The sequence below is a fragment of the Lissotriton helveticus genome, chromosome 7, assembly GCF_964261635.1.
Source record: "Lissotriton helveticus chromosome 7, aLisHel1.1, whole genome shotgun sequence".
Taxonomy (NCBI): Eukaryota; Metazoa; Chordata; class Amphibia; order Caudata; family Salamandridae; genus Lissotriton; species Lissotriton helveticus.
Window position 1 is genome coordinate 1,259,017,549 of NC_136068.1, and position 24,150 is coordinate 1,259,041,698.

General features: G+C 46.9%; 1 protein-coding gene across 8 annotated transcripts in view; it reads right to left on the reverse strand.

Annotated features, from left to right (window-relative positions):
* SPATA20 (spermatogenesis associated 20) overlaps positions 1 to 24,150 on the reverse strand; it is a 2,403,479-nt gene that overhangs the window by 855,216 nt on the left and 1,524,113 nt on the right. For all 8 annotated transcript variants that reach the window (XM_078654432.1, XM_078654437.1, XM_078654433.1 and 5 more), the window contains one exon: positions 16,956 to 17,164. In XM_078654432.1, the coding sequence (XP_078510558.1) occupies positions 16,956 to 17,164 (209 nt within the window). The remainder of the gene's footprint in view (positions 1 to 16,955; positions 17,165 to 24,150) is intronic.

The following is a 24,150-nucleotide window of genomic DNA, read 5'->3' on the forward strand; positions in this document are numbered from 1 at the left end:
AGGCCAGTATCGAACTAAACTCCCAGGTTCTTTACCATCTTCTTCGGTAACGGAGCGGGTTTAGATGGTCAGGCCACCACTGCTCCGACCACAGCTCTTGGTCTTTCCCATACAGAAGAATCTCGGATTTACTGGCATTTAATTGAAGACAGTTAACCTTCATCCAGTCCGAGATAACCGACAGGTCCTCTTTAAAGCTTTCCAAATTTGCGTGGCAATTTTTGGAAAAGGCGATCACCACTGGGTGTCGTCGGCGTACGACACCAAGGATAACCCCTACCTCTAGCCACCTCCGCCAGAGGTCCCACATAAAGATTGGATGGAGCCCTGCGGCACCCCACGAGATAGAGCATGTTCCTGAGAGTGAAAAGGAGGTACTGACACTTGGAACGATCGCCCATCCAGGAAGGAGCGAATCCACTCCAGGGCAGCATCCCCGATTCCGATCGTCCAAAGGCGTTCAAGAAGGATTGCATGTGACACCGTATCAAAAGCGGCACTTAGATCCAATAGGACCAAGGCAGCAGAGTCTCCTGCATCCAACCGGCTTCGGATAGATTCCGTGACAGCAAGGAGGGCTGATTCGGTGCTATGGCGGGGGCGAAACCCATGTTGGGAAGGGTCAAAGATGTTATGCGTGTCGATGTATTTAGACAGGATGGAATTGACATGTGCCTCCACCACTTTCGCCATAAAAGGTAACTGAGATATGAGACGATAGTTACCAGGGTCGTCCGGATCAAGTGATGGCTTTTTTAACAGTGGGATCACTTTTGCATGCTTCCACGCCCTGAGGACGGAGGCTAATTTCAGTGACAGGTTGACCAATTCTAGTGCCACAGGAGAAATGAGTGGAAGAAGCTGGCGAAGATGGGCCGCCGACATCGGATCCGCTGGCGAGCTCGACTTAATTTTTGCACTTAAGGCCCCAAACTCCTGCAGCGACAGCAAAGGAAAAGCCGACACACAGTTGTCCACCCTAGAGTCAGTCCCTGTCGGCACAGCATTCTCAGTGAGGGCAGTCCCAGTGGAGAAGCCCTGGTAGATCAATTCCACTTTCTTCACAAATTGGAATGCTAAATCTTCGCAGCAATGGTTCGATGCTACGGGGGAGAGATTGGTCACACCTGCACTCTTCATGTTCTTAAGCAAGGTGAAAATGGTCTTGGTGGGATTAGAGCTGGTCATGATTTTATTGGCAACAAACTCTGCCCGCGTTTTGGGGATGAGTTTGTGATAATCTTTGACTGCCTTTCAAAACACTATTTTGGCAGAGGACTCATAGGAGCAGCGCCAGGCACGTTCTAGTTGTTTACATCCCTTCTTTGCCAGAGTTAAAAGGTCATTGAACCATGGATTAGATAGCCCACGTCCCTTTCCACAAATTGGGTCTCTGTGACGTCTGGCATATCTCGCACCCTAGAACACTACAGTATACACACACACATCCGCTGCACATAATACCCACTCCTGCACTGACCTCATCTTCATGCTTGCCAAAGACTGTAGGTCAGTTACAGAGGTCCAAATCCTGGCGTGAGGCATATCAGACCACCCCCCACTCCTTCTACAGATAGGGGGCTCCACGGGAGATCTGCGTCCTATATGGAAACTAAATGCATGGTTCCTTCAGGATCAAGAATATAAGCAGGGGATCAAGGGAGAACTGAAACACTATTTCCACAACAACAAGGGCACAGTACAACTACATAGTACGCTGTGGGAGGTGAGTAAGGCCACAATCCGTGGGTATACCAAGGGGTTCCTCAAATGTAGGCGGCAGGTCCAGGATCGCCACCTCTGCAACTCGAGGCCAGGGCCCTCCACCTGGGAATGGCTGCGACCACGGCGGATAGAGAGGCGGAACCGGCAGCTCCAATTAGTACAAGAAGAGATCAAGACCATCTCTCTTGAAACTACTAAAATGATTTGGAGGTGCTCGGTGGGTCAGGTTTATGGCTGGGGAGAGAAAAATGGCAAATTGCTTCATTGGCTCGCTACTCATCCCCTAGCCAATCGGATAGTTCCCGATATTCGGGACACCCATGGGCAATTCTTAGGCACCCCACTTGAAATTGTGCAGACCCTCGCGAACTACTATGCGGGACTTAACGCAGCAGATCGCTCACATACGCCAGTCACCAACTCCTTCTTCCTGCAAGGTATCCCCCTTCCGCAGGTCCCAGAGAGGGAAATTAAAGCTATGGATGAGCACATTATGACTGAAGAAATCATTGAAAAGATCTCTACTGGCAAGACTGCCAGTCTGGATAGTTTCCCTGTGGAAAATAATGCGGCATTTTGGGAAATCTGACCCCGCAACTCCACAACCTGTTTGATGAGGTTCTGGAAAGAGGGACCTTTCCCTCTGACATACACAGCCACTATCTTGCTCATACCCAAAACGGACCCTCCCTCAGACACATGTTCAAACTACCGCCCAATTTCGCTAATTAATACTGAGAATAAAATGTACGCAACGATTCTTGCCACCCGTCTGAAGCGGGTGATCCACACTCTCATACACCCTGATCAGTGTGGCTTCATGCCGCATCGTAGCACACAGCACTGTCCGAGACGCCTGCATGTGGCCCTTGCTCACCGTCCTCTCCTCTCTCCATACTTAGCTCTAGTGCTACTCAACTTTGAAAAGACCTTTGGCATGGTCGACTGGTGCTACTTGGGGAATGTGCTAGAGAAAGCGGGTTTTGGTCCCCATTATTGGAAATTGGTGGGAGTCCTCTACTCCAACCCATCAGCCAGGGTCCGCATGAATGGGGCATTATCGGAAGCCTTCAGGGGGGGGCACCCGTCAGGGGTGCCAACTCTCCCCTCTACTATTCGCTCTAGCAATAGAGCCTTTGGCTTGTCTCATCTGGGCCAACAAGCAGATACAGGGATGGCACTCACACAGCTCCCATCAGGACCAGATTGCCCTAAATGCAGACGATGTCCCGATCTTTCGGGTTGACCCGGCCCACTCCGTACTGAGATGCCTCCAGATTCTCCAATCCTTTGAGAGAGCGTCGGGCCTACGCTTCAACCCGGCTAAATCCAATTTAGTGCCCCTTCATGCCTCGCGAGAATGTGTGGACTGGCAAACAACCATTCCCCTATGAAGACTTCCTTTCAAATATCTCAGTATTTGGGTGTCCCTTCTCCCAGAGCTGACCTGGTCCCTCAATGTCAGCCCACTGCCCAAAGGTACAAAAGAAGATCTTTGTCATTTGAAAACCCTTCCACCCAACCCCCATGGTAGGATCGCCCTGTTCGAAATGATGGTTCTGCCCCATCTCCTATATGTACTCCAGAATCCTCTGTTCACCTTCCTCGCAGTTGGTTCCATGGGCTGGATAGGGTGACCACAACCATCATACGGGGTGGCTCGAGATCGCAGCAGGCCCTCATACACTGCCAACAGCCACCATACAATGGCGAAATGAGGATGATGAACCCTTTGCTGTACTACCTGGCAACCCGCCTCTTGGTGATCCACAACTGTTTTAATGGCGTTGGTCAGATCCGGCTTACCAGCTATAACTAGAAAGCCTCGGATTCTCCAAGATTTAGGCCATGCCATATGGGACTCCAATCCCTCACACTTTGCCAGCAGTTACCCGGACGGCCCTCCTCCCATGGCAGTCTGTGCACTCAATGCGACACCAAAATTACACCACAGATGCCCCTCTGGCATGGTACATGGCTGCAGGAGGTCGGGACATTAGTGGGCTTTCAGAAATGTGACCCGATAGGTCACACTCACTTGGGAAATACTTGGGAAATGTGTGGAAGGGAGAGCATTTGTCCTCCTTCCGGGAGCCGCAGCAAAAATATTCCCTACAGTCTACTCTATTCTACAAATACCTCCAATTGTGGCACGTCCTTGCCCTCCACATTCCTGACCACACATCAATCCCAGAGTTTAGCCCATTAGAAGCTAAGTTCCTCATGGGGAATCTGGGGAAAGGGGCAATATCCCAAATCTACATATCCAGGTTAAATAACACATTAGACTCCCTTAGGACCCGCTGGGAGCAATGGGTAGCTCCTTTAGAGGAGGAAGACTGGAAGGATGCATTGATGGCTCTTAGGGTGCTAACTATATCATCCAAATGTATTTTCTCCACTGTGGATACCTTACTCCTGTGAGGCTACACAAAGAAGACCAGCTGATTTTTATCATAATGTGTGGTCCGGTGCCACCCTTTCCAAATACTAGGTATCAGTTGTAGCTGATTTGAGTGACATAGTCCTCTGGCTCTTCTCCTGGGGGTGATGGAATGATGGATGGTTCCCTTACTGACAGGTTGTTTCTGGGGACAGCCATATTGGTGTCCAAAAAAGACATTGCAGTAGCGTGGAAAAACTCAGCAGCTCCCTCTATTGCAAAGTGGCGTAAAGGAGTGGACTGGTGTGCCATCCAAGGAAAGACCGTATATGAGGCAAGAGGCTGTCCAGCCAAACACAAACGTATATGGGGAAGATAGCTAAGCATGCTCACTGATGTTCCACGGATGATGGTTGGGAGGCTTGGGGGGCCACCTATATCTTATCTGTTGCTGGGCCAGAAGGGGGAAAATTCTGAGAAGGTTCTGAAATATCTTACATGTCACAGTGATGCACAGTTCACTTTGTTGCTTATAACAATCAATAAAATAGTTTATGAAAAAAGAGTTGGCAGGGAATGCCCAGACATGGGTCCCTTGCTCACATTAACCCCTGGATTCAAGCTAGCCTGGCTGATGAAGGGTGTTGCCCCGAAACCTGTCCCCGGTTGCTTGTTTCTTGTCCAGGGTAGACCTGGCTTGGCAGTTCTGGCTGGGCTGTTTCCATGAGGCACAGGGTCAAGACTGAATTGCATATAACTGGGTCAGAACTTTGGTGGCGAAGTGAGCTAAAGAACGATGATATGAATTCAACACAGGTCTGTGACTGGGGGTGAGTGTCTGAAAGTTTCAGCACTAGTTCCATCATCACCTTGTGTTTGCTTTGTTTTTCACAACACCAGAGGCAGCGTGGAAATGGCTTGAGGGCTGGAGGACAGTGGATGGCCCGGCTCTAAGGCGGGACGTGGGGAACAAAGGGAAGCAATGGCAACGTCTGGTGATCGTTTAGCCGTTGATGCATCCCAGGAGGAGATGCGTAAGTGCGTCCTCAAGCAACACATGACTGAGACTGATCAGGGCTGGTGGGGGTCCCCCCTTCTCGATCTCGCTTGAGGGATCCTATTTATATGGTGCTTCGGCTTCTGTGGGAGAGACCCTGGTATTGCCAAGATAAGAAGGAGCTTGTACTTCAACCAAATCTAATTGGCTTAAACTGATTATTGTTTTGGATGACAGTGAACTGTTCATCCACTACTGTGCCAATCACTCACCTTATACATAATTACCAAGACTTAGGGGAGAAGCTACCAGTGGGTCAGCAGGTGCAGGGGTACCAGGCCAGCCAACTGCTCCAGTTATTTAAAAGGCTCTCACCTGACTCTTGTGGGCAGAGCGTGTTTGGAGGCAGTGAGGACAGCAGGCTCGAGTAGGGCCTCGGAAGGAACCGGATCCAACCGCCCCCAAGAGGTCCTGGGTGTGAGCGGACCTGGATAGTAAGTAAGGCTGTTCCAAAACATTGCAGTGATCTTGTGGCTTGGGCACTGTGTGCAAAGGAGGAGGAGTTTTCCCTGTGCCGCATGCTGTTAAGCGCTGTTGGACTCCCGCGGCGAAGCCTGGGCCAAAGCCGGGCCTGTCCACAATGGTCAGAGACCAGAGGAGGCTGGGCCCTCCATCTTGGTCTCTCTCCTCATCAACCACCCAACCCCCAGGCCTGGCCTGCAGCATCACAGTGACACCAAAGTATGCAGAGATACCCAAACAGTCCTGGGTGAGCACGTGATGTAGGAAGAGCAGGTTGAAAAGTGGGTTGTCCACAACTGAAGGGTATTCACTTTGACCACCCACACCCAGGGAGACTCCCTTTATGCTCCTGTAAATTCATTTGATTTAACTTCGGCTATGTGTAAACTGGAACCTTTCAGGAAGGATCTTAACCTCTCTTTTTTGGGGGAGGGGAAGTGGTTCATTTATTGATTTTATCCTTCTGTCAACCCAACTATTATCTAATCTTGGATTTTTCTATTGAGGCCAGCATATATAGCGATCACAACCCGCTATGTACTTTAATTAGTGGGCCAATATCAGCGCCAACTAAGCGGGCAGGGAAGAGGGGGTCACTGAAAGTTACCGATGGGGGAATAAGGCTAAAATGGGCTCAGATAATCCCAGAGTCCTTTCATGAAGCCCTATCTGACTCGTGCCAGAAAGAGCTAGCCATCTGTATTGCCCCGCTGGCGGATCCACGGGACATCATAGAGGCCTTTAATGTAATATCTTGTACAATAACAGACCTTCTTAGTGCCCCAGCTCAGCGACCTTCTATCTTGGCCACTAGATGTTTTGATTCAAACTGCTCTCACGCATCTAAGAAACTGAAGGAAGCCCTAGGCCCGATGGACACTGCCCTAATCATGGTCTGTCGTAGGTCCTATAGATCCGGAATTAGCAAGGCAAAAGCTGAGCTGAAGGAGGAAGCATGGAAGGAGCTAATTGAGGCAAGCACTTTAAAGAATAGCTCACAGTTCTGGAGCATCATAAATAGACCCTTCTTAGTTGAAGATGCGGGAAGCGCCCTGGGGGCCCCATAGAACAGAGGACAAATGGGTGCTCCAATTTGAGGACATGTTTCAGTGCCACTCTGACCGGATTACAGTTTCTGGATTGGGTGAAGGGAAATCTGCTTTGGTTTTTTCAATTGAAGTTTGGAAGGGCATCACTGGGTTGTCCAGTAATAAAGTGCCAAGACCATCTTCCACCTGATCTTTACAAATCTGAATTTGTGGGTACCAGTCCTTACAGTCGTTATTAACGCTGCGGTAAGGATTGCCCCCCCCCCTGGGTACCTGGGCCATATCTACTATAGCCCCAGTATTTAAAAAGAGAGCCTGGGACATATCTACTATAGTCCCAGTATTTAAAAAGAGAGACAGTACTCATTGATACCGGCCAATCTCCCCGTTGGACTCCGTGGTCAAGGTGATTGGACACATCTTATTAGATAGGCTGACATGCTGGGCAGAATTAAATGACATCTTAGCAGATACCCATTATGGATTTCGTCCGGGATGGTCGACTGTTGACCAATGTATAAGCTTATTTATAGTCCTTAACAAGTACACAGTTCCCCATCCTGGCACCATCCATCTGGGCTTTATGAACCAGTCTTCCACATTTGATTGTGTAAATAGATCAAAGCGCTGGCAGACCATGTTGTCCATCAGGGTGGATGGTGATATTGTCCATTTCTTGCTGGATCTCCTTAGAGATACAATGGCCGAGGGTTCGATACACCCAAGATTTGAAGGTTACCCGCCAGTTTTCTATAAAATGATGAGTTCGACAAGGGTGTATCTTGGCCCCTGTTTTGTTCAACCTATACATCAACAATCTAGAGAAGGTTTTAGTAGACTCTAAGGTGGAATATGCCCAGGTGGGCTGACGTGGACCTTTTAACTGTACATGGATGACGCAGTCCATATGGCCCAGACCGCAAGAGGTTTGCAAACTTTACTTAATGCATTTGCCGCATTTATGGAAGAACAGGACCTGCTGATAAACAATTCGAAATCTTATGTGATACAGGTGGGACCTTGTACAAGAAAGCACTATTGCTTCCAGGTTTGAACCGTTCAGGTCCCCCGTACAGATGTCTTTTCCTACCTCAGGGCCTGTTAGATGATAATATGAAATGGGGGCCATTAAAACAAAGAAGGGAGATTTAATACGGGCCAATGCAGCCATTTTTAACTTTGCCTCGAGATTAGGAAGACCGATCAGAGTTTTTCTGCAGATATACCGAGCAAAGTGCATCGCCAAAGTTTCCTATGGTAGTGAAATCTGGGGATATACTGTCCACGAGGAATTACATGTAGTTGGAAATAGCTTTTTGAGACGTCTTCTATGTGTTCTCCATGGAACCTCAACCCTAGCAGAACACAAAGAACTGGGTGTGTCTTACCTCTCTGACATGTTGGCTTTTCGCCCTCCGTTTTTGTGGTTAAACACCTGGCTGAGTCAGAGGATAACGTTGAATAAATTGATCCTGAAGGATTGCCCACCACTTCCCCTGGCTCAATTATATAAAGGGATGCTTCTCTGAGGCGTGGCTACGCAGGCAATGGAGTCGGACAAGCTCAGTTAGAGCTCTGTCACTGACTCCTCTTTCCCCGCTACAGACATCCGATACAGTATATTTTCAGGGCCGGTGACCAGCTCCGTTGACCCTGGTCTTCTCACCTGATGCGCACTGTGAAGTTTCGAGGCGCTGCCGACGCCAGGGCCCGCATTTAGAGCCAAACAGCGGAGGAAGTACCGAGTGGAAGTAAAAGAGGCCCAGTGGATGTCCCTACGCAAGGCCGAGGATATGCCCCACCCAGTAGGCTGCAATACTTAGCGGTGAGTGGTGCACTGCTACATTGGACTCCTGCAGTAGGCTGCAATACTTAGCGGTGAGTGGCGCACTGCTACATTGGACTCCTGCTGGCCACTGACAGGGCCCGGGGGGAGGGGGGGACTGTGATCGACTGGTGCCTCAGCAAACACATAGTACAACCGCACCAATGCATTCCTTCAAGAAGGCCAAGAACATACGGGACCATGTGGTGTCTTCTTTCCTGGTGACACCAACCACATCCACTTTACCAATAATGTGGAATCTGCCACCAATTTTGGGTCATTTTCGTTGTGGTGCATGTAAAGCCTGTCCACAAGCCACTCAAGCGAAAGAATTCCATTTCAAGCACCACCGAATAAAACTCAAATCACACACTAATTGCAATACCACAGATGTGGTATATTGTATAACATGTCCTTGTGATCAAATCTACGTGGGTCAGACGCAGCAAAAGGTCAAAGTGCGTTTTTCTGCAGCATTGCAGTCGCATCGGGTGTAGAGTGATCGGAGCACCCATGGTTGATCATTGTGTTAAAGAAAACCATCAACCTGACAGTTTAAAATGGATTGTACTTGAACATGTGACACTTGGCCCTCGTGGAGGAAGTATAGTTCATTTTCTAAATATAAGAGAACTCAAATGGATCACATTTTTTGACTCGGTCCTTAATGGCCTCAATGAATCCGAAAGTAGTTTTGTCCAATTAGCCAATCTGTAACGAACATAGTCTCACATCAATACTCTTCCTGTATTCAAGACTTTTCCTTATTCTGTACCTGACTCCTCCCTCTCTGGCTGTCGGTTTCTTTTTACCACCATGCAGGGCAGGGAATGCATTTCTATCCATGTGAGCCTGTGTTTACACTACCCTGCGTGGCAGGTGAACACTGCATATTCCATTCATATGTGATGACGTATACTAACTATATTTTGTGTAATGGGGCGTGTTTACCACCATGTTAGGTAGGTATGGGCCTACTAATTACAATTCTGCTCAAAGGGGCGTGTTTACCACCATGTTAGGTAGGTATGCGCCCAACAACCAATATACACCGTGGATGTGCCAACCTGCCTACCTACTAAAAAATATTATGTTGTAATAATTGTGTTCTTATATTACACAGTGGAATTTCACCATCTGGTCGGGTGTGTTATACATGGCGGGCACTGTCTGCGCTTTGTCATATAACCGCCATTTAGCATACTGATGGCCAATATAAATACCAACAATCCTCCGCAATATTTCTTTTTCATTACGAATGCTTCAGCATAATTTATACCCACTAATTTGTATCAAGGTTTGAAGACTATCAATAATCGGAAGAAATAAGTCTGTCTTCCAAAGAGAAGTATGGTTGCCTAGTTACCGCAATCACACTATAGTCTTTCCTTCCTTTTTCCGTGTAGGCCCAGCCACGCCCCCCCCCCCCTTTTTCAACTGTGTCAGTCGATCGAGCACTCATTCGCGAGTTTGTTATGCGACCAGAACGACTATGGACTAAATCCCTTTCCCTCTTGAACAATTCTTAATAGGTAAGGATCGCACCACTGATTTGTTTGGTTGGTTTGTTAAGCGGATCGCACCACATTTAGTTGTAACCACGGTGCTCTTCCCCTCTATAGGTCCTTGAACAAATAGGACGCCATTAATCCTTGATAGAGCGAGGTCCGGTTGTCTCCCTTTCCTAATTTACAAGGACAGGTGAGCGTGTTTTACTATTTTCTGGTAGACTGCCTTATTTAAGTTTATTCTATTTCTTTGTGCCACGGACTGGACAACAGTTTGAGAGAGAGTTATTGTAATCCTTTAGGGATGCCGTTTAAATACGTCAATGGCAGCACTTGAATGACTTGATCCGCGCGTCCCCTGCATCTCTCCAGGATCAGGTGAGCGGGCGCATAATATAGCATATAAGCAGGATGCAGACTTTTCAATTGACCCTGAGTCTTTTTGAACGTTGTTTTCACTCCCCCCGAGCGTAACTTACGTTTGGCTTTTCTCCATAGTGGTTTAACTACACGGTTTGACGACAACACTTCCCATACCATGTTCGATCTCTAAAGTAAATTTAGGATGCAAATGCGGCATCTGTTTGTTGGGTATGTTGTGGCCCAGTTTGGGAACCATCTGACCTACATGTTGCAGTAATCTCAGGCATGCTTTACCCTGGGTCTTGACGCGATTGTGTGTGATTTACAGGGGAGACTTTTACAATGGTGATTATAATTTTTAAATTCCATGTGGATAAAGTTTTCCTCCAGGGTTGTCCACATGTCTTAGTAGTGTAACCCTCCGTCTCAGTATGTGTCTTAGTATGTTCTTATTTCTTTCTCCCAAGTGGGGTCACACCCACTATGGCTAGCTAGGGATCTCTTTTGAGACCCCCTCTTTTGACTGTCGTTTTCTCCATTTACCCCTAGGATGTTGTCCACCCCTTCCCTTCCTCCCCACCCTTTTGTCTTGACGAAGACCCGCATCGCAAGGTTAACCATCCCTGCATCAATTAGGGTCGAAACGTAGACTTCCACTACACCACACCAGCCTCTACCGCATGCCGGATTCATACAGATGTCCCAGAAGCATGGTTTACAATTGATTGCATTGATTAATACTTCTTTGACCCTTTACAAGGGGATCAATTAAAACGTTTTTTGTGTGGACATAAAGAATTGCATTTATTGGTGTGTTATTGAAGACTGTCTTTCTAATTATACCTCCACCATATCCCTTCACAGCACACCCCTCCTCCCTTTTCCTTCTCTCTACCTGTGGGTGCATCTAATCTTAAAAAATTGCAAAAGCCTTTTGTTATAATGTAGAACCAGGGATCAGGTTTCCAGTACAGTGTGAATTAAAACATTGTACTTTAGATTGGTCGATTTTGTTTTCTTCCAATTATATAAAGTACTGTCTCCCAGTCTGGGACCCCTCTATCTATAACATTCAATCACCCAGGTCACAGGACTATTAATGGGTTAACCCTGTTTTTATAACTCAGCAAAAGCACCGGCAGACATCCAGCTGGGGAACCTGCACAGGAAATTAACATGCGCAGTGGACCCAAATGAATGAATTAAATGAAAAAACATTTATAAAGTGCATGGCTACCCGGGAGCAACTCATCGCTAGGTCTGACACAGAGGAGGCAGAAGAACTAAGGAAACAGAAATGTCTTCAGTTGTTTACGAAAGGAAAAATGATTAGGAACCATGTGAAGATACAATGGCAGGGAGTTCCACAGTTTGGCAGCGTTATAAGAGAAGAGCCGTCCACCGCTTCTGGCCTTCTTGATCCTAAGGACCTCAGCCAAATGCAACTCGTCTGACCCTAGTAAAGAAGGCAGCACTGCTCATCTCCAGACCTTTAAAGTGGCAGCCAGCTAAACCAAAGGCAGGATCAAATGATAATATTCAAAAACCCTCTGAGTCAAACCAGGCATATCTTAAGGATTTATGGGGCCCGTGCCAAACCTATTTGGGAGCCCCTGATCCCAACAACTTTGAATGTATTATGCATTTTAAGCTAAACCACGCCCATTGATCACACATTAAAAGCTAAGCAATAGTAAAAGAAAGAAGACAAATGATCGCTTTTTTAAACTCAGTACCCGTACGCTTTAATATTTCTCCTTTTCTCAAGTTTCCTTGATCCACACACAGCACACAGATTGACATGGAAGTGGGCTATGGGACAGGCCTGTATGAGACGGTAATATGCTTGCAAACATTCTAGACCTAAAGCGAGATATATATATATATATATATATATATATATATATATATATATATATAGCTTGATAGTTTGAATTTATTAATGAGGGGTCCTGTCCTGACCAAATAACAAGGAGCCCTTTTGAAAGGAGGGCCTTTCTTAAAATGTCTTTGTCAACCTACAGGGTCTGCCATATGCCCATTTATCTCAATCGAGGAAAGTAACAAAATAAACTGGCCATGTTGTAAGCCCATTCAAAATGTGTGTGAACAATGGGCAAGAAGAGAAGAGTTCCAGGAGTAACTACAGCAGTAGAGTAGCCACAGCAGTAGCCAGTGTGGACTCACCAAAGTGTGGGAATGGAGGAGCCAAAGAAAATTGTGCTCGTTGGTTGCAAAATCAGCTGAGGAGAGTATGGTCTGGGTCCACAGATGAGACAATTAGGAGGGGGGAGGAGAGGGAGAGGTGGGGTGAGAGGGGGAGAGAGACAGAGAGACAGAGAGACAGAGAGACAGAGAGACAGAGAGACAGACAGAGAGACAGACAGAGAGACAGACAGAGAGACAGACAGAGAGACAGACAGAGAGACAGACAGAGAGACAGACAGAGAGACAGACAGAGAGACAGACAGAGAGACAGACAGAGAGACAGACAGAATGTATAATTATGTGTGTCTTTGTCCATGTGTCTGCTATTTTTGTATCCCAAAACAAATGCATTGATATCTGGAAGCTACACTTGGTGGTAAGGAGCATCAAAAGTATATGCTCCCCCATATTACAAGAGGTTCATGTCTGGCTGGCACAATTGTATCAGTTAATGGACTATTAGTGGTACTGGCATAATAATGGCCATCTTTCATATATTTGGGGTATTCTTTATCTAGTTGTGGCACACTGGCAACAATCAGTGCCATATTAGGAGCTTGACTGGCCTAATGTTAGCCATCCTTAACATAATGGTCACCCCTTGCCTAATAACGGCCATGACTGACATATTGTGAGCATCATGGCCATTATGGTGCTCAGCCCTGGCACAATGCTGCCCATGGTATGATGGGAACCATTACTGGCATACTACATGCATCCATGGTGAGCATCCACACCCTGAGATTATAATAATGCCTCAGCATTTTAAGCAGAATTTATCTTGTGAGGCATATGTGCATGCGAGTACAAGTCAATGTCTGGGAACTGTGTCCTTCATAAAAATGAAAAATTATATTTAAAATAAGTAGTTATATTTTTTTCAGAAATAGTTTTTCATCTGGAACCACTGAGGTTGTTTGCCCAAAAAGAAGTGTGGAATTTGATAGAAAAATATGTACTTTCAGAAACCGATAGCCGGATGATGACAAAAGACTGCATTTCCAGAACAAATTAAAAGCTGTTCGTCCCTTGAAATACTTGGGGGGACAAAACTGATAATCCTGCTGAGGGCGGTCACTAGTGTAATGTTATTAGATGTGCTCACTATTTTATAGTGATAAAGTTTGCTACTAGCTCTGGAAGAATTTCCTTGAGCAGAAGTAGCTCATGGTGTATTAGAGGCCCTTGTTTAAATAGAATAATATATAAATACACATATTTGTAATTGATTGTTAGCAATATTTTGGTTCTCTGTATTTTTATGGATTTGGTTATTTTTTTGGTTTTATTGTATTAATGATATTTGGTATTTATGTATTTTTGTTGTCGATAGTTCGGTATTTCAGAGATATTTTACGGCCATCATTTGGTAGTCAATATGTGTGTTTTATGTATGGAATAACGATATTTGTGCCCAAATATGTTTAAATCAATTAATATTTGTGCTCTCAAATTGTTTTAACATTATTCTTGGATGTTGAATGTTGATATTATTTGTGTTGATAATATGTCATAGAACCTATGCAATAGCTTAGAAGGTCTAGACCACTGAAGCAACTGAAGTAATTAACAGCTAATCAGCTGTTGCTGCTTCAGCATTAGCTTTAAAGCCCTGCACATCATATCACATTTCGGCCTGAAGTTCCCTAAAGTACGGGAATCGTGATTCATGCTACCACTTTGGAATGTTATCCACACATAGAAATCCTCAGCCAGTATTCAAGGCACCTACAAGGATTCCAGAATAAAACAAATAATATGCTGCAGCCGTCAATGATATTAAAGCTAAATTAAGCCAACAATTTCTGCTTCATAATTTAGCTCTGAATATTCCCAAACAATTCTAACTACGATAAATTAAACTCGAATATATCTTGAAATGTTAGAAAATATTATTTGTCATCATTAATCATTTGTACAAACAGCAATAATGTGTTAAAAGAGATGTGTTTTATTTCTGGGTGCTTATTGTCTGATTCGTATAATAATAGTGGGGTAAAATATTTTTAATACAAAACATATCTTCACTTGATGTGCTGGCTTTCGGGGCAGAGCGTGTTGCTTATTCACTCACTGGTTAAGAAGACAAACGTCTACCTGATGTGGAAAGGCTGTACTTTCTTGTACAAATATATCAATTAATCACTGCTTGACAACGGAGAAGATTCACAGTATTTGAATTTATGCAAGATCCAATGCTGAATGGTGACAGACCTTTGGAATGATGGAAAGCAATGTACCGAGGAAGTGGTCTTTATTGTGCTGAGAAAGCAGCACAAACAACTTGATAATTAAAATGGGTAGTTAAAGAGGATAGTGAGACTACTCTGCTATCCACTCCAGTAGAGCATGATCTGCTGTCGCCCCTATTTACAAAAAGAAACAATTCTCCTGAATAGCACAGCAGACTCTGTGCTGGAGTCTAAGTAAAACTCACTCCCAATGTGTACCTGCTCTACAATCTTCAATACGACACCCAGAGAAAGCCACTACCCACAAAGAACCTAATCAGTAGCCGTCACTCTTTAGACACAGCCAGTGCAGACCCATTTCCTGTGCTACACAACAGAGATGTCTTGGAGCCAGACTTTATAAATGTCGTTTTATTATTAGTTTTATGCAGAATACAAATACATAAACCAAAAAGCAGCATACAGAGATGTGGGAACAGCATTTTTAAACAGCATGTGAATGTTGGAGACCTCAAGCAATCACTCCAGGAAAGAAAGTTGAGTAGGGCAATCTTCCTGGCATCACTAGGCACAGGATGTGTCCCTTCGAGGGTGAGCTCCAGATCCAGCCCACTATATGATCGCTAGCCTGCCCATATTTTCTCCCACTTGCGTGGGCAGCCCTTTCCCTGATATGTTGGTTTTTCATTAAGCATACACCAGTCTAGGTCCCGCTCCGAGACCCTTACTTGGGGAGCTTCAACCCCTCCCCATAATCTCCCTATATTCCGCTTAGCCACTACTAGCCCCAATGAGAGCCAGATCTTGGCATATTTTAGTGGTGGCTCCTCTGCCCAAATATGTGAAATGCATTTCTTTGCAGTGGTCGGGGTGGGGGGGGGGGGGGAGGGGGGTGTTCTCTAAGTACTATTCTCATTTTCTGCAAGTCGCTCAAGAAAGTCTGAATCTTTGGGCACTTCCATAAAGTATGGAAGATGGTTCCCTCTGCTTCACAGCCTCTCAGACAGGCCCGTGATGGCACAATTTATATGCCTAAGAGTTGTGCGTGTATAGTAAGATCGGTGCAGTATGCGTAGGAAAATCAATCTGAACCCAGTCTGTATAGAAACCTCTTGGTATGTCCCCAGTGCCTCCTCCCATTCCCTGTCATCACAGTCTCCAATGTCTGCCTCCCACTTGGATCTCAACTCAAATACGAGATCAGGAGAGTTGTTTTGTAGTTTTCTATATATTGGAGAGACGGTTTTGTTTGGTAATGCTTCTGTTAGGATTCTGTTCTCAAGGGGAGAGTATTCTGGCAGGGGGGTCTACCCAAGTATATGCACTCTGAGGGCATGTCGGAGCCGGAGGCATCTAAAGACCTTGGTATCAGCCAGTTCATATTGGGCTTTTAACTCTTCCCAAGCGAGCATATTACCATCCATCCAAACATCTCCCAGTGCGAGGATTCCTATTAGGTCCCATGGTTTAAACCCTCGTAGGTCCCGTAGCTGTGACAATGCGTCACTATGCCATAGTGGGATCATAGTAATCAGCTTCCCCTTCCATCCCATAAAGGACAGGTAGTGCGCCATATCTGAGCTATTGTGTGTGTTTGGGGAGCCAAGTTTTTACCCTTCGATGAACTATAAATGATAGCTTGAAACCCTCATGTTCCCATGGATAGTCGCGCCAGCCTAGAGTTTGGGTCATCCCAAGGGGTGAATACCCAATCATTTACTATTGCTAGATGTGCCGCCCAGTAACACTTCTTTATATCTGGATGGCCAATACCTCCATCATAAATCCCACATACTACCTTGGATAGAACAATTCTCGGTGGGGCTGGGTTCCATAGCAAAGAGCATAGGAGAAAGTCAATGGATCTTGGAGCCAGAGTTTACACAAATCGCACTAATATTAAGTCTTTCACAGATGAACCCAAACATACCTAGCTCCAACCCCCAATCAACTCCATCCAGCACCCACAGTTTTAGGACTGGTGAAGACAGACCTGTTTAATGCTGACACACAAATCGCTAACATATTTGTTACTACTGAAAAATACATAGGCTGTGAAAACTCACAATGACCTCTGCTATTTATCAAGTATCTGATAATCCAGATACAGCCATTTTCCACATAAAAAGCCATTCTTATCATGTCAGACGTAACTGATGTGGCTAACTCCACTTCCAACTCACCATCCTTTAGCCGCAAGATGATCGATCCGTCACTGGGATCGCTGGAGAAATACCCAAAGCCGTCTGTGTCCCAGAAGAGCTGGTCCTGTGTCTTCTGTAGCTGGATAGCCCACTGCAGCCAGCGCTCATCCAAGGAGGCCTCATACAGATCAAATAGACCCTGAATGACGAAGGCATAATCCTCCAGAAAGCCAGTGATGGGAACAGAGCTGTGGAGGCATGAAAAAATGAAGAGGTATATTAGCAAATGGCAAGAGACAGTTTGAATGTAAAGAAATAAGGCAGCTGTAAGCCATTAGGTAGCTTTATGAGACCATATGGACAATAATGAGGTCTTGAAGTATTTACGGAAACAATGGGTTCCATTCATTAAAAGCAGGAAGAACACAATAACTTTAAGGGGCCAGATTGAATCCAACCAAGCCACTATTGGCACTGCCAATGCATCTCAATCCTGGACTGACTGAATCAAATCCCTACATTCCTGTCCTAAGACAATGCATTACGGGACCATGATGACTCGGCTCTGACCTGCAGCACATCCAACTATTTTATCACCAAGATGGCAGTGGAAAGTGGGAGATGCTAGCACCTTGTCACTATCTATAATGCACCTAATCTGAGTTAGTATGAAAAATCATATACTGGTACAATTAGTCCAAAAGAATGTGGCGCCCTAGTAGGTCTAAGCACATTCTTTTCAAAAGGGCATAATGTAAAACATTATAAAACAGTAAATATTAAGGTAAAAAATATAATTCACGTTGTTGCAGCAAAAAGCTTCGTATGTAGGTTGATATGGTTTCGCCTCCACAGTGCTTGCGCTCTGCTTGTAAGATCTCTAGCATTTAATATATGTTAAAAGTCGGGTCTTCAACATTTCCTATGGCCAAATTACTGTGTTCATTTGCTTTTTTGTGGAACTTTTTTTTTAATCTTCCCCTGGCTGCACAGATTTACGATACTTCTACTAAAGCTCTTCACACTGTTAATGCCCAGTCATTGTCAAGATAAGATCTTTTCCCATGGAAACAGTATGCTGGAATGCTTGCTTTTTATTACTTAGTTGTCTAATGCAGATGCTTTAGCCTTAGAGCGTTTGTGGCATTTTCGATTCATGCCTCAGTACCTTTCTTTGCACTTTGTAGGTATTTTCAGATTGATTTTTTCAACTTAATCTATTTGGTCATTATGATCTATTCTAATTGTTGTGATAAACATTGCATGTTAAAAATAAAGTTAAAATACAAGAACTATGCTATATTTTACTACTCACAGGCAGCCATAAGTGCTATTGCCTTGCAAACAACAGTCTCATGATTTGAATGGAGCAGCAGGTGCAGTAAAACCAGGCCGAAAAGTTGTGAGGATTCCTCTGAACACAAACTATTGCTATATTTGACTACTAAACTGTCAGTCAAAACTGCAATTACCTTGCAGACAACTGGGTCATAATATTAATGGTGCAGCAGGTGCAGTGGCACCAGGCCCCACAGTTGTCAGAACTCCTCTAAACACCTAATATTCTGACTGGTTGGCTGCAGCCGAGAGGAATGGCCGCGTTCTAAACCGGCTCCTCGGGCCTCGCGTACAAATCCGTGGATACGCTCTATCAAATGCTCGGCTGAACCCCTAATAAACCCAGGGGATCGGCCCGCCACCAGCCTGCACCTGAGCGTCCTGCCTTTTGTTGCCCTGCCTGGCTGCGGCGGTGATTCTCCTGAGGTCGCGTTCCCCAAGATGGCGGCCGCGGCTATGAGCGGAGAGGGGAGCGGCTGGTGACGCCGCCGATTGCACTCGGAACATCTGCCGAGAAGATCCAACCTGACCGAGGCTGCGGTGGACACCCGCCTGCCTCGGAGGTGAGCTCCGCTCCCCCGCGCTGCTGCTGCGACGGCCTCAAGCACACACACACAAGCTGCCCCTGTCGCCGGCCCGAACTGATATGAGAGTCCCCGGCTTTGGGCCTAGTGTCGGGACTCGCGTGGGCCTTGCAACAAAGGCTCTGGGCCCCAAACTGAATCGCCGCCCTCCGCCTGCACTGAGGGACCCCACGACCGGAGTGGACGTCGAGACTGCGGGGGGGTTTGTACTCACGGCCGCCAGACCAGTACTTACACCCAGCTGGCAGGGACAGTTTGCACGCTCCTCCAGGGCGGGACTTACCCAGGCTCTAGACCCCAGGGGGGGGCTTTGAGATCACTGGCTGAACACTCCGTTGGGCTGAAGCAGGCCTATCTGCCTATCCCTAATAGAAGATAGCCCTTGGACGATCTGGTAGCCGGGACGTGGTGTCTTAATCCCCCGGTGTGGAGCCCCACGCTGGGATTGGCGTACGCCACTGTAACTTCCCTGAGCCCCCGCGCTAGCCGCGCAACACCTCACCATATACATTGGATGCTCCTCGGCCACCGTGCAGCCTGCGCAGACTAAGACGGATGTTGACCCCTTTGCCCGATGTGGTGTGCTTGGACGTAACACGTAGTACCGGCAGGAACTGTTCCTGGGGTTGTGACGGATTCGCCCCTGAGTGCCAGCGCCCCTACTTGGATAGCCACCTGAAATCTGGTCTTACAACTTGAAAAACGAGCGTTCGCCGCCTTAACAGACAGCTGCCTGTGCCTCCCTTGTTGACTCCATCTCCCTTTGCCGGCTGGGATACCGGGGGTGCCTCGCCCGTGGACGGGCTGGATTGGCCGGATCGGTCTGAGTGTCCCTGAGATAGTCACCAGACTCCGCCCCAGTCATTGCCGGAGTGTGAGAGGTTCCTTCTTGGTGACCAGGCTCTGACGCCAGGATCCTCCAAATGGCGAGCAATAGAGGAAACAGACCAACCACCCAGAAACAGATAACTAAATTCACCTGGGCATCTAAGGGTGACGGCAAGGATCTGCCACCTGAGGGGGACCCGAAAGGGGTGCCCTCCTCACCCACGGCGAAATCAAAGACGCTGGAAGACGTGATGGAAGCGATAGCGGGGGTAAGGTACTCTCTTGAGACTCGCATCGACTCCGTTAATATAGAGGTCACCCTCCTGCGAGCGGACCTCTGCAAGATGGATACAAAAGTCAAAGACGTCGAGATCAAGACGGATGCCCTCATTGATGACACTTCGACCCTCCAACAACAAGTGGCGCACCTGCAGAAGCAACAGCTTCTCATGGGTGAACTCCTGGACAACTATGAAGGTAGATCAAGAAGCAATAATGTCCGTATCCTAGGGGTTCCGGAATGAATGGAGGGGCAGGCGACGGACCTCTTCGTGGAGGAGCTCATCCAAAAACACCTCAAACCCAAACGCCTCTCTGCCTACTTCTCCATCGAGCGGGCACACAGAGTTCCTGGGGGCCACCGGGGGCTCCCCCGCGTCCCATCATAGCGAGAGTCTTCAATTTCCGGGACAGAGACTCCATCCTCCAGACGGCCCGCACCGGAGGCCCCTTGCAGCTAGATGCAGACTTCACTGTTAAGGTGCAGGCCCGCAGGCGCAGCTTTCTTGAGGTCAAAAAGGCCATGCGAGACAAAGACATTAAATACTCCATGCTCTTCCCTGCGAGGCTCCGGGTGGAGGCGGAGGGCAAAGCCTGGTTTTTCAACTCCCCAGACGTGGTGTGGGAATGGCTGGAGGGATGGCGTCAAGCCGGAAAGCCTCGAAACAACCGTGGAGGCCCAGAAGTGGGTGAACGCCGAGACCGTCCTCCGGAACGACGTGATAAAGGGACGGAAGACTAATCTACTGATCAGTGACGTTTTGATCCAAGGGTTAGAAGACTTTCGAAATGACAGATGCCCTGGAGCTCTGCCGTGGCCGGGTGTGGCAGCCCTGCCGGAGGCGGGAAACTGAGGACTTCGTTGTTACACGGCACTCTCTATCCTGCTTGGCTCTGGGGAGGGACGCTTATCCTAACCGTATGTTATGTTCTTTCACCGATAAATCTGTATATGCAGGTTGGTTGATATTTGATTCCGCTTATTTGTTATACTATGATGTTCTATGGCTAGGGCCTTTCCGGCTCACCAAGCACCCCGTTCATGATTGGGAGGGCGACAGGCACTCTGCCTAGTTGGGGAGTGGATAGTTCTAAGTCCGCGGGCAGGGGGGGAATGTGGGAGGAGGGTGGGGGGGGGGATGCTCTTGTTTTAAGCTATTGCTTTTTAGGGCTCGGACTCCTCCCCACTGAAAGTGGGAGGAGTTTCGAGATCCTAATGTTAAAGAAAAAAAAAAGTATCTCCTAGGGCTTTGGCGAGACAAATTCCACACATTCCTTAGCGTGTTCTGTCATCTGGCCAGTGATTCGTCTTCGTTGTGTTGTCGTTTTAATAGGCTTGAAGTGATAGGGTAAATGTAGTTTTGTTCCGCCATCTTGGGCATTTTTCGTTCGTGCTCGCGCAAAGAAGTACATTAATTATAATTAGGAGCTGTCAGGGTGCCTCCGTAAGTGAATCCAGATGGCCGGGCGCGTTCACCATTCAGCAGCGCTCAGCGCGCAGCTGCTGCATGCCAGGCCGGGAAAGGGCTTCATCAGCCTCACTCATCCGGATCACAAACTCGGATCCTCACCATGATGGAACACACCCCTTGCTGATCTAAACTGTTCCAGTTCAGACTGGGCTTCCAGACGCAACTCTTATTTCAAAGTTCAGGTAAGGTAAACCGAACTGCAACTCCAAGCTATATTTGTTTTTTTTTGGTTTCGTAATTGAGGCCAAGACCGAACTTTGCAAAAAACACAGGCTGTGAACACATTAGCCCCAACGCTGTGAAGTGCAAAAAAAAGGCGCGCTCAAATACAGTGCGTCGCCGTTTCAAATCGTATTTTTCAGCCTGTCTTGGGTTCACATTAGATTGACGCGCAGCGCCCCAAGAGACCAGCAGAAAGTACAAGTGCCGCCCCCCAAAGGACTGCTACTTCCCCAGGCGTGTGATCTGACGGCTAAATTACTTAAAAGCAGATGCCCTTTGTGGGGAATCTGCCCATCTGTTAACGCCCCTTAAGGGTTCACTGGTGACAGCTGGTGTTGCAGCGCACGGGGTCAAACCCTGCAGGGGCCAACTAACCCTTTCAGCCTTCAAAGGTCGACAAACTGAGTACTAAGACACTGGGTAGTAATAACACCCGTTAACCACCGTGCTTAGAAGCGGCGTAGGAATTGAGCGCTACACAGAATCAACATCTTGAAACCCGGACAGGTAAAGTCGCACATAACATTTTTTTTTTATTACAAATAATATTAACATATTAGACGGGACTAAAAGAGCACCGCCCCCACAGAATATGTTATGTGATCCTGGACAAAATCTCTTTATTTTCTGCACCTAGTTCCTTTATCTGGCAAAACTATTAGCGCTTACATACTGCAAAAGGCCGACATTGGGCGCTACACATTAGTTGCACATTTACTAAAAGGAGACCGGGGGCATTTGGCCGTTTAAGAAAACAGGCACACCTTTGAGAAACAGACTCCATTTGCTACCAGCAGCAATTACCAGGGTTGTAGTAATTATGCGGTAATATTAATGCGGCGTTTTCAGCATAATTATGGCTTTGCCACATTCTGCTGTACAATTATCATTTGACAGACACAGTTTCTAGCTCAATAGATTCAACAGTTACTAAAACTCGAGATGCCACTTCAAAGGTTAACTGTTCACCTTTTAGTAGCCGATTGGCAAAATTGTGAGCCGAATGCATAGCAATGAGCTGAAACTTATGCCCAGACAAAACTACTCGTTGTTCCAAAGACAACAAAGCGAGATTAGATTGACACAATGTGCCGCCTTATGCCATATAATGTGCATTTCCTTGCAATAATGGAGACTGGATTTATGCGGCAAATTCACATATCAATGCCCACGGCTAGAAATTAGAAACACATATACCACAAACGGTACTGTTAAAAATAGTTATATACTCCTAGAATGCGTCTATCACGAATCACTCCTACAGACTACGGTGCATTGACACGAAAGCGCAGAGACAGACACCTGACCCATCATATAGGACACCTCGCTCCAGTCCTGCAATCCTGTCCGGGTCTTCCAGCGTTAAACCTGGTCCTTGCTCCGTGAACAGGCACAATTGTTTGCTGGCTCAAAGTTTGATAGAAACTTTAATCTGCCGACCACGCCTCTACTGTTTAAATATGTTATTGCGAAAAAAGACTTCGGCACACCACACCAGGCTCGTCAATATTCAAAACATTAAAATATCTTTAAGAGGAACTCGCGAATGTGCCTATTTTTCTTCGTCTAATGCCTTCAATATTTTTTAGGATAATGAGCGGTTTCAGTCAGCGCGTCCAAGCCTCTTCTGGTGCTGCATAGTGTGAGTGAGTGCAGCAGAGTGAGTGCAGCAGAGTGAGTGCAGCAGAGTGAGTGCAGCAGAGTGAGTGCAGCAGAGTGAGTGCTGCAGAGTGAGTGCTGCAGAGTGAGTGCTGCAGAGTGAGTGCTGCAGAGTGAGTGCTGCAGAGTGAGTGCTGCAGAGTGAGTGCTGCAGAGTGAGTGCTGCATACACTCCATAACACATGGCTAAAAGACATTACCATTTACAATGCCATTAGCTCTAACTCAAATAAATCCGAGACCTATTGCATTTCTAATGCTTGTTTCCTTTATGTCAGAGTCTTTTCTTGTTACACTCTACTTCTCATGCGAGGTCTAGCTACACCAAGCCAGATAGATCCATTAATACCTACTTCCCGTAGTACACGTTGGACCGCTTGCTGCGGATCCCCACAGATCATAGCTAAGCTCCTCCTCATGCTACCCATGTGGGTTCGCCATGGCCTCCACCACTGAATCAAGATCCCACCCTAGAACCCTCACAGTACTATCATGGAACGTCAATGGGTTGGGGCATAAAATAAAACGCGGCATAGTCCTTCAATATCTACGGCGCCACCCCCGACGTAGTACTGCTACAAGAAACGCACTTGGTGGGCAGCACATGTCAGGCACTCCAACGGGGAGGGTACAGACTGCTGGTACATGCAGGATTCACGTCTGGGTCCTGTGGCACTGGGATCCTGGTCAAGAGAAACATGGCGCTCACATCCACGAAAACATGGGCTAACCCTCTAGGCCACATGGCATCTGTTGAGGCCCTTTGGGAGGGACGCGCCCTAAACATCATATCTGTTTACCTCCCACCGACCCTAGGTCGAGATTCTCTCCGAGATTTGGGGATTCAAATAT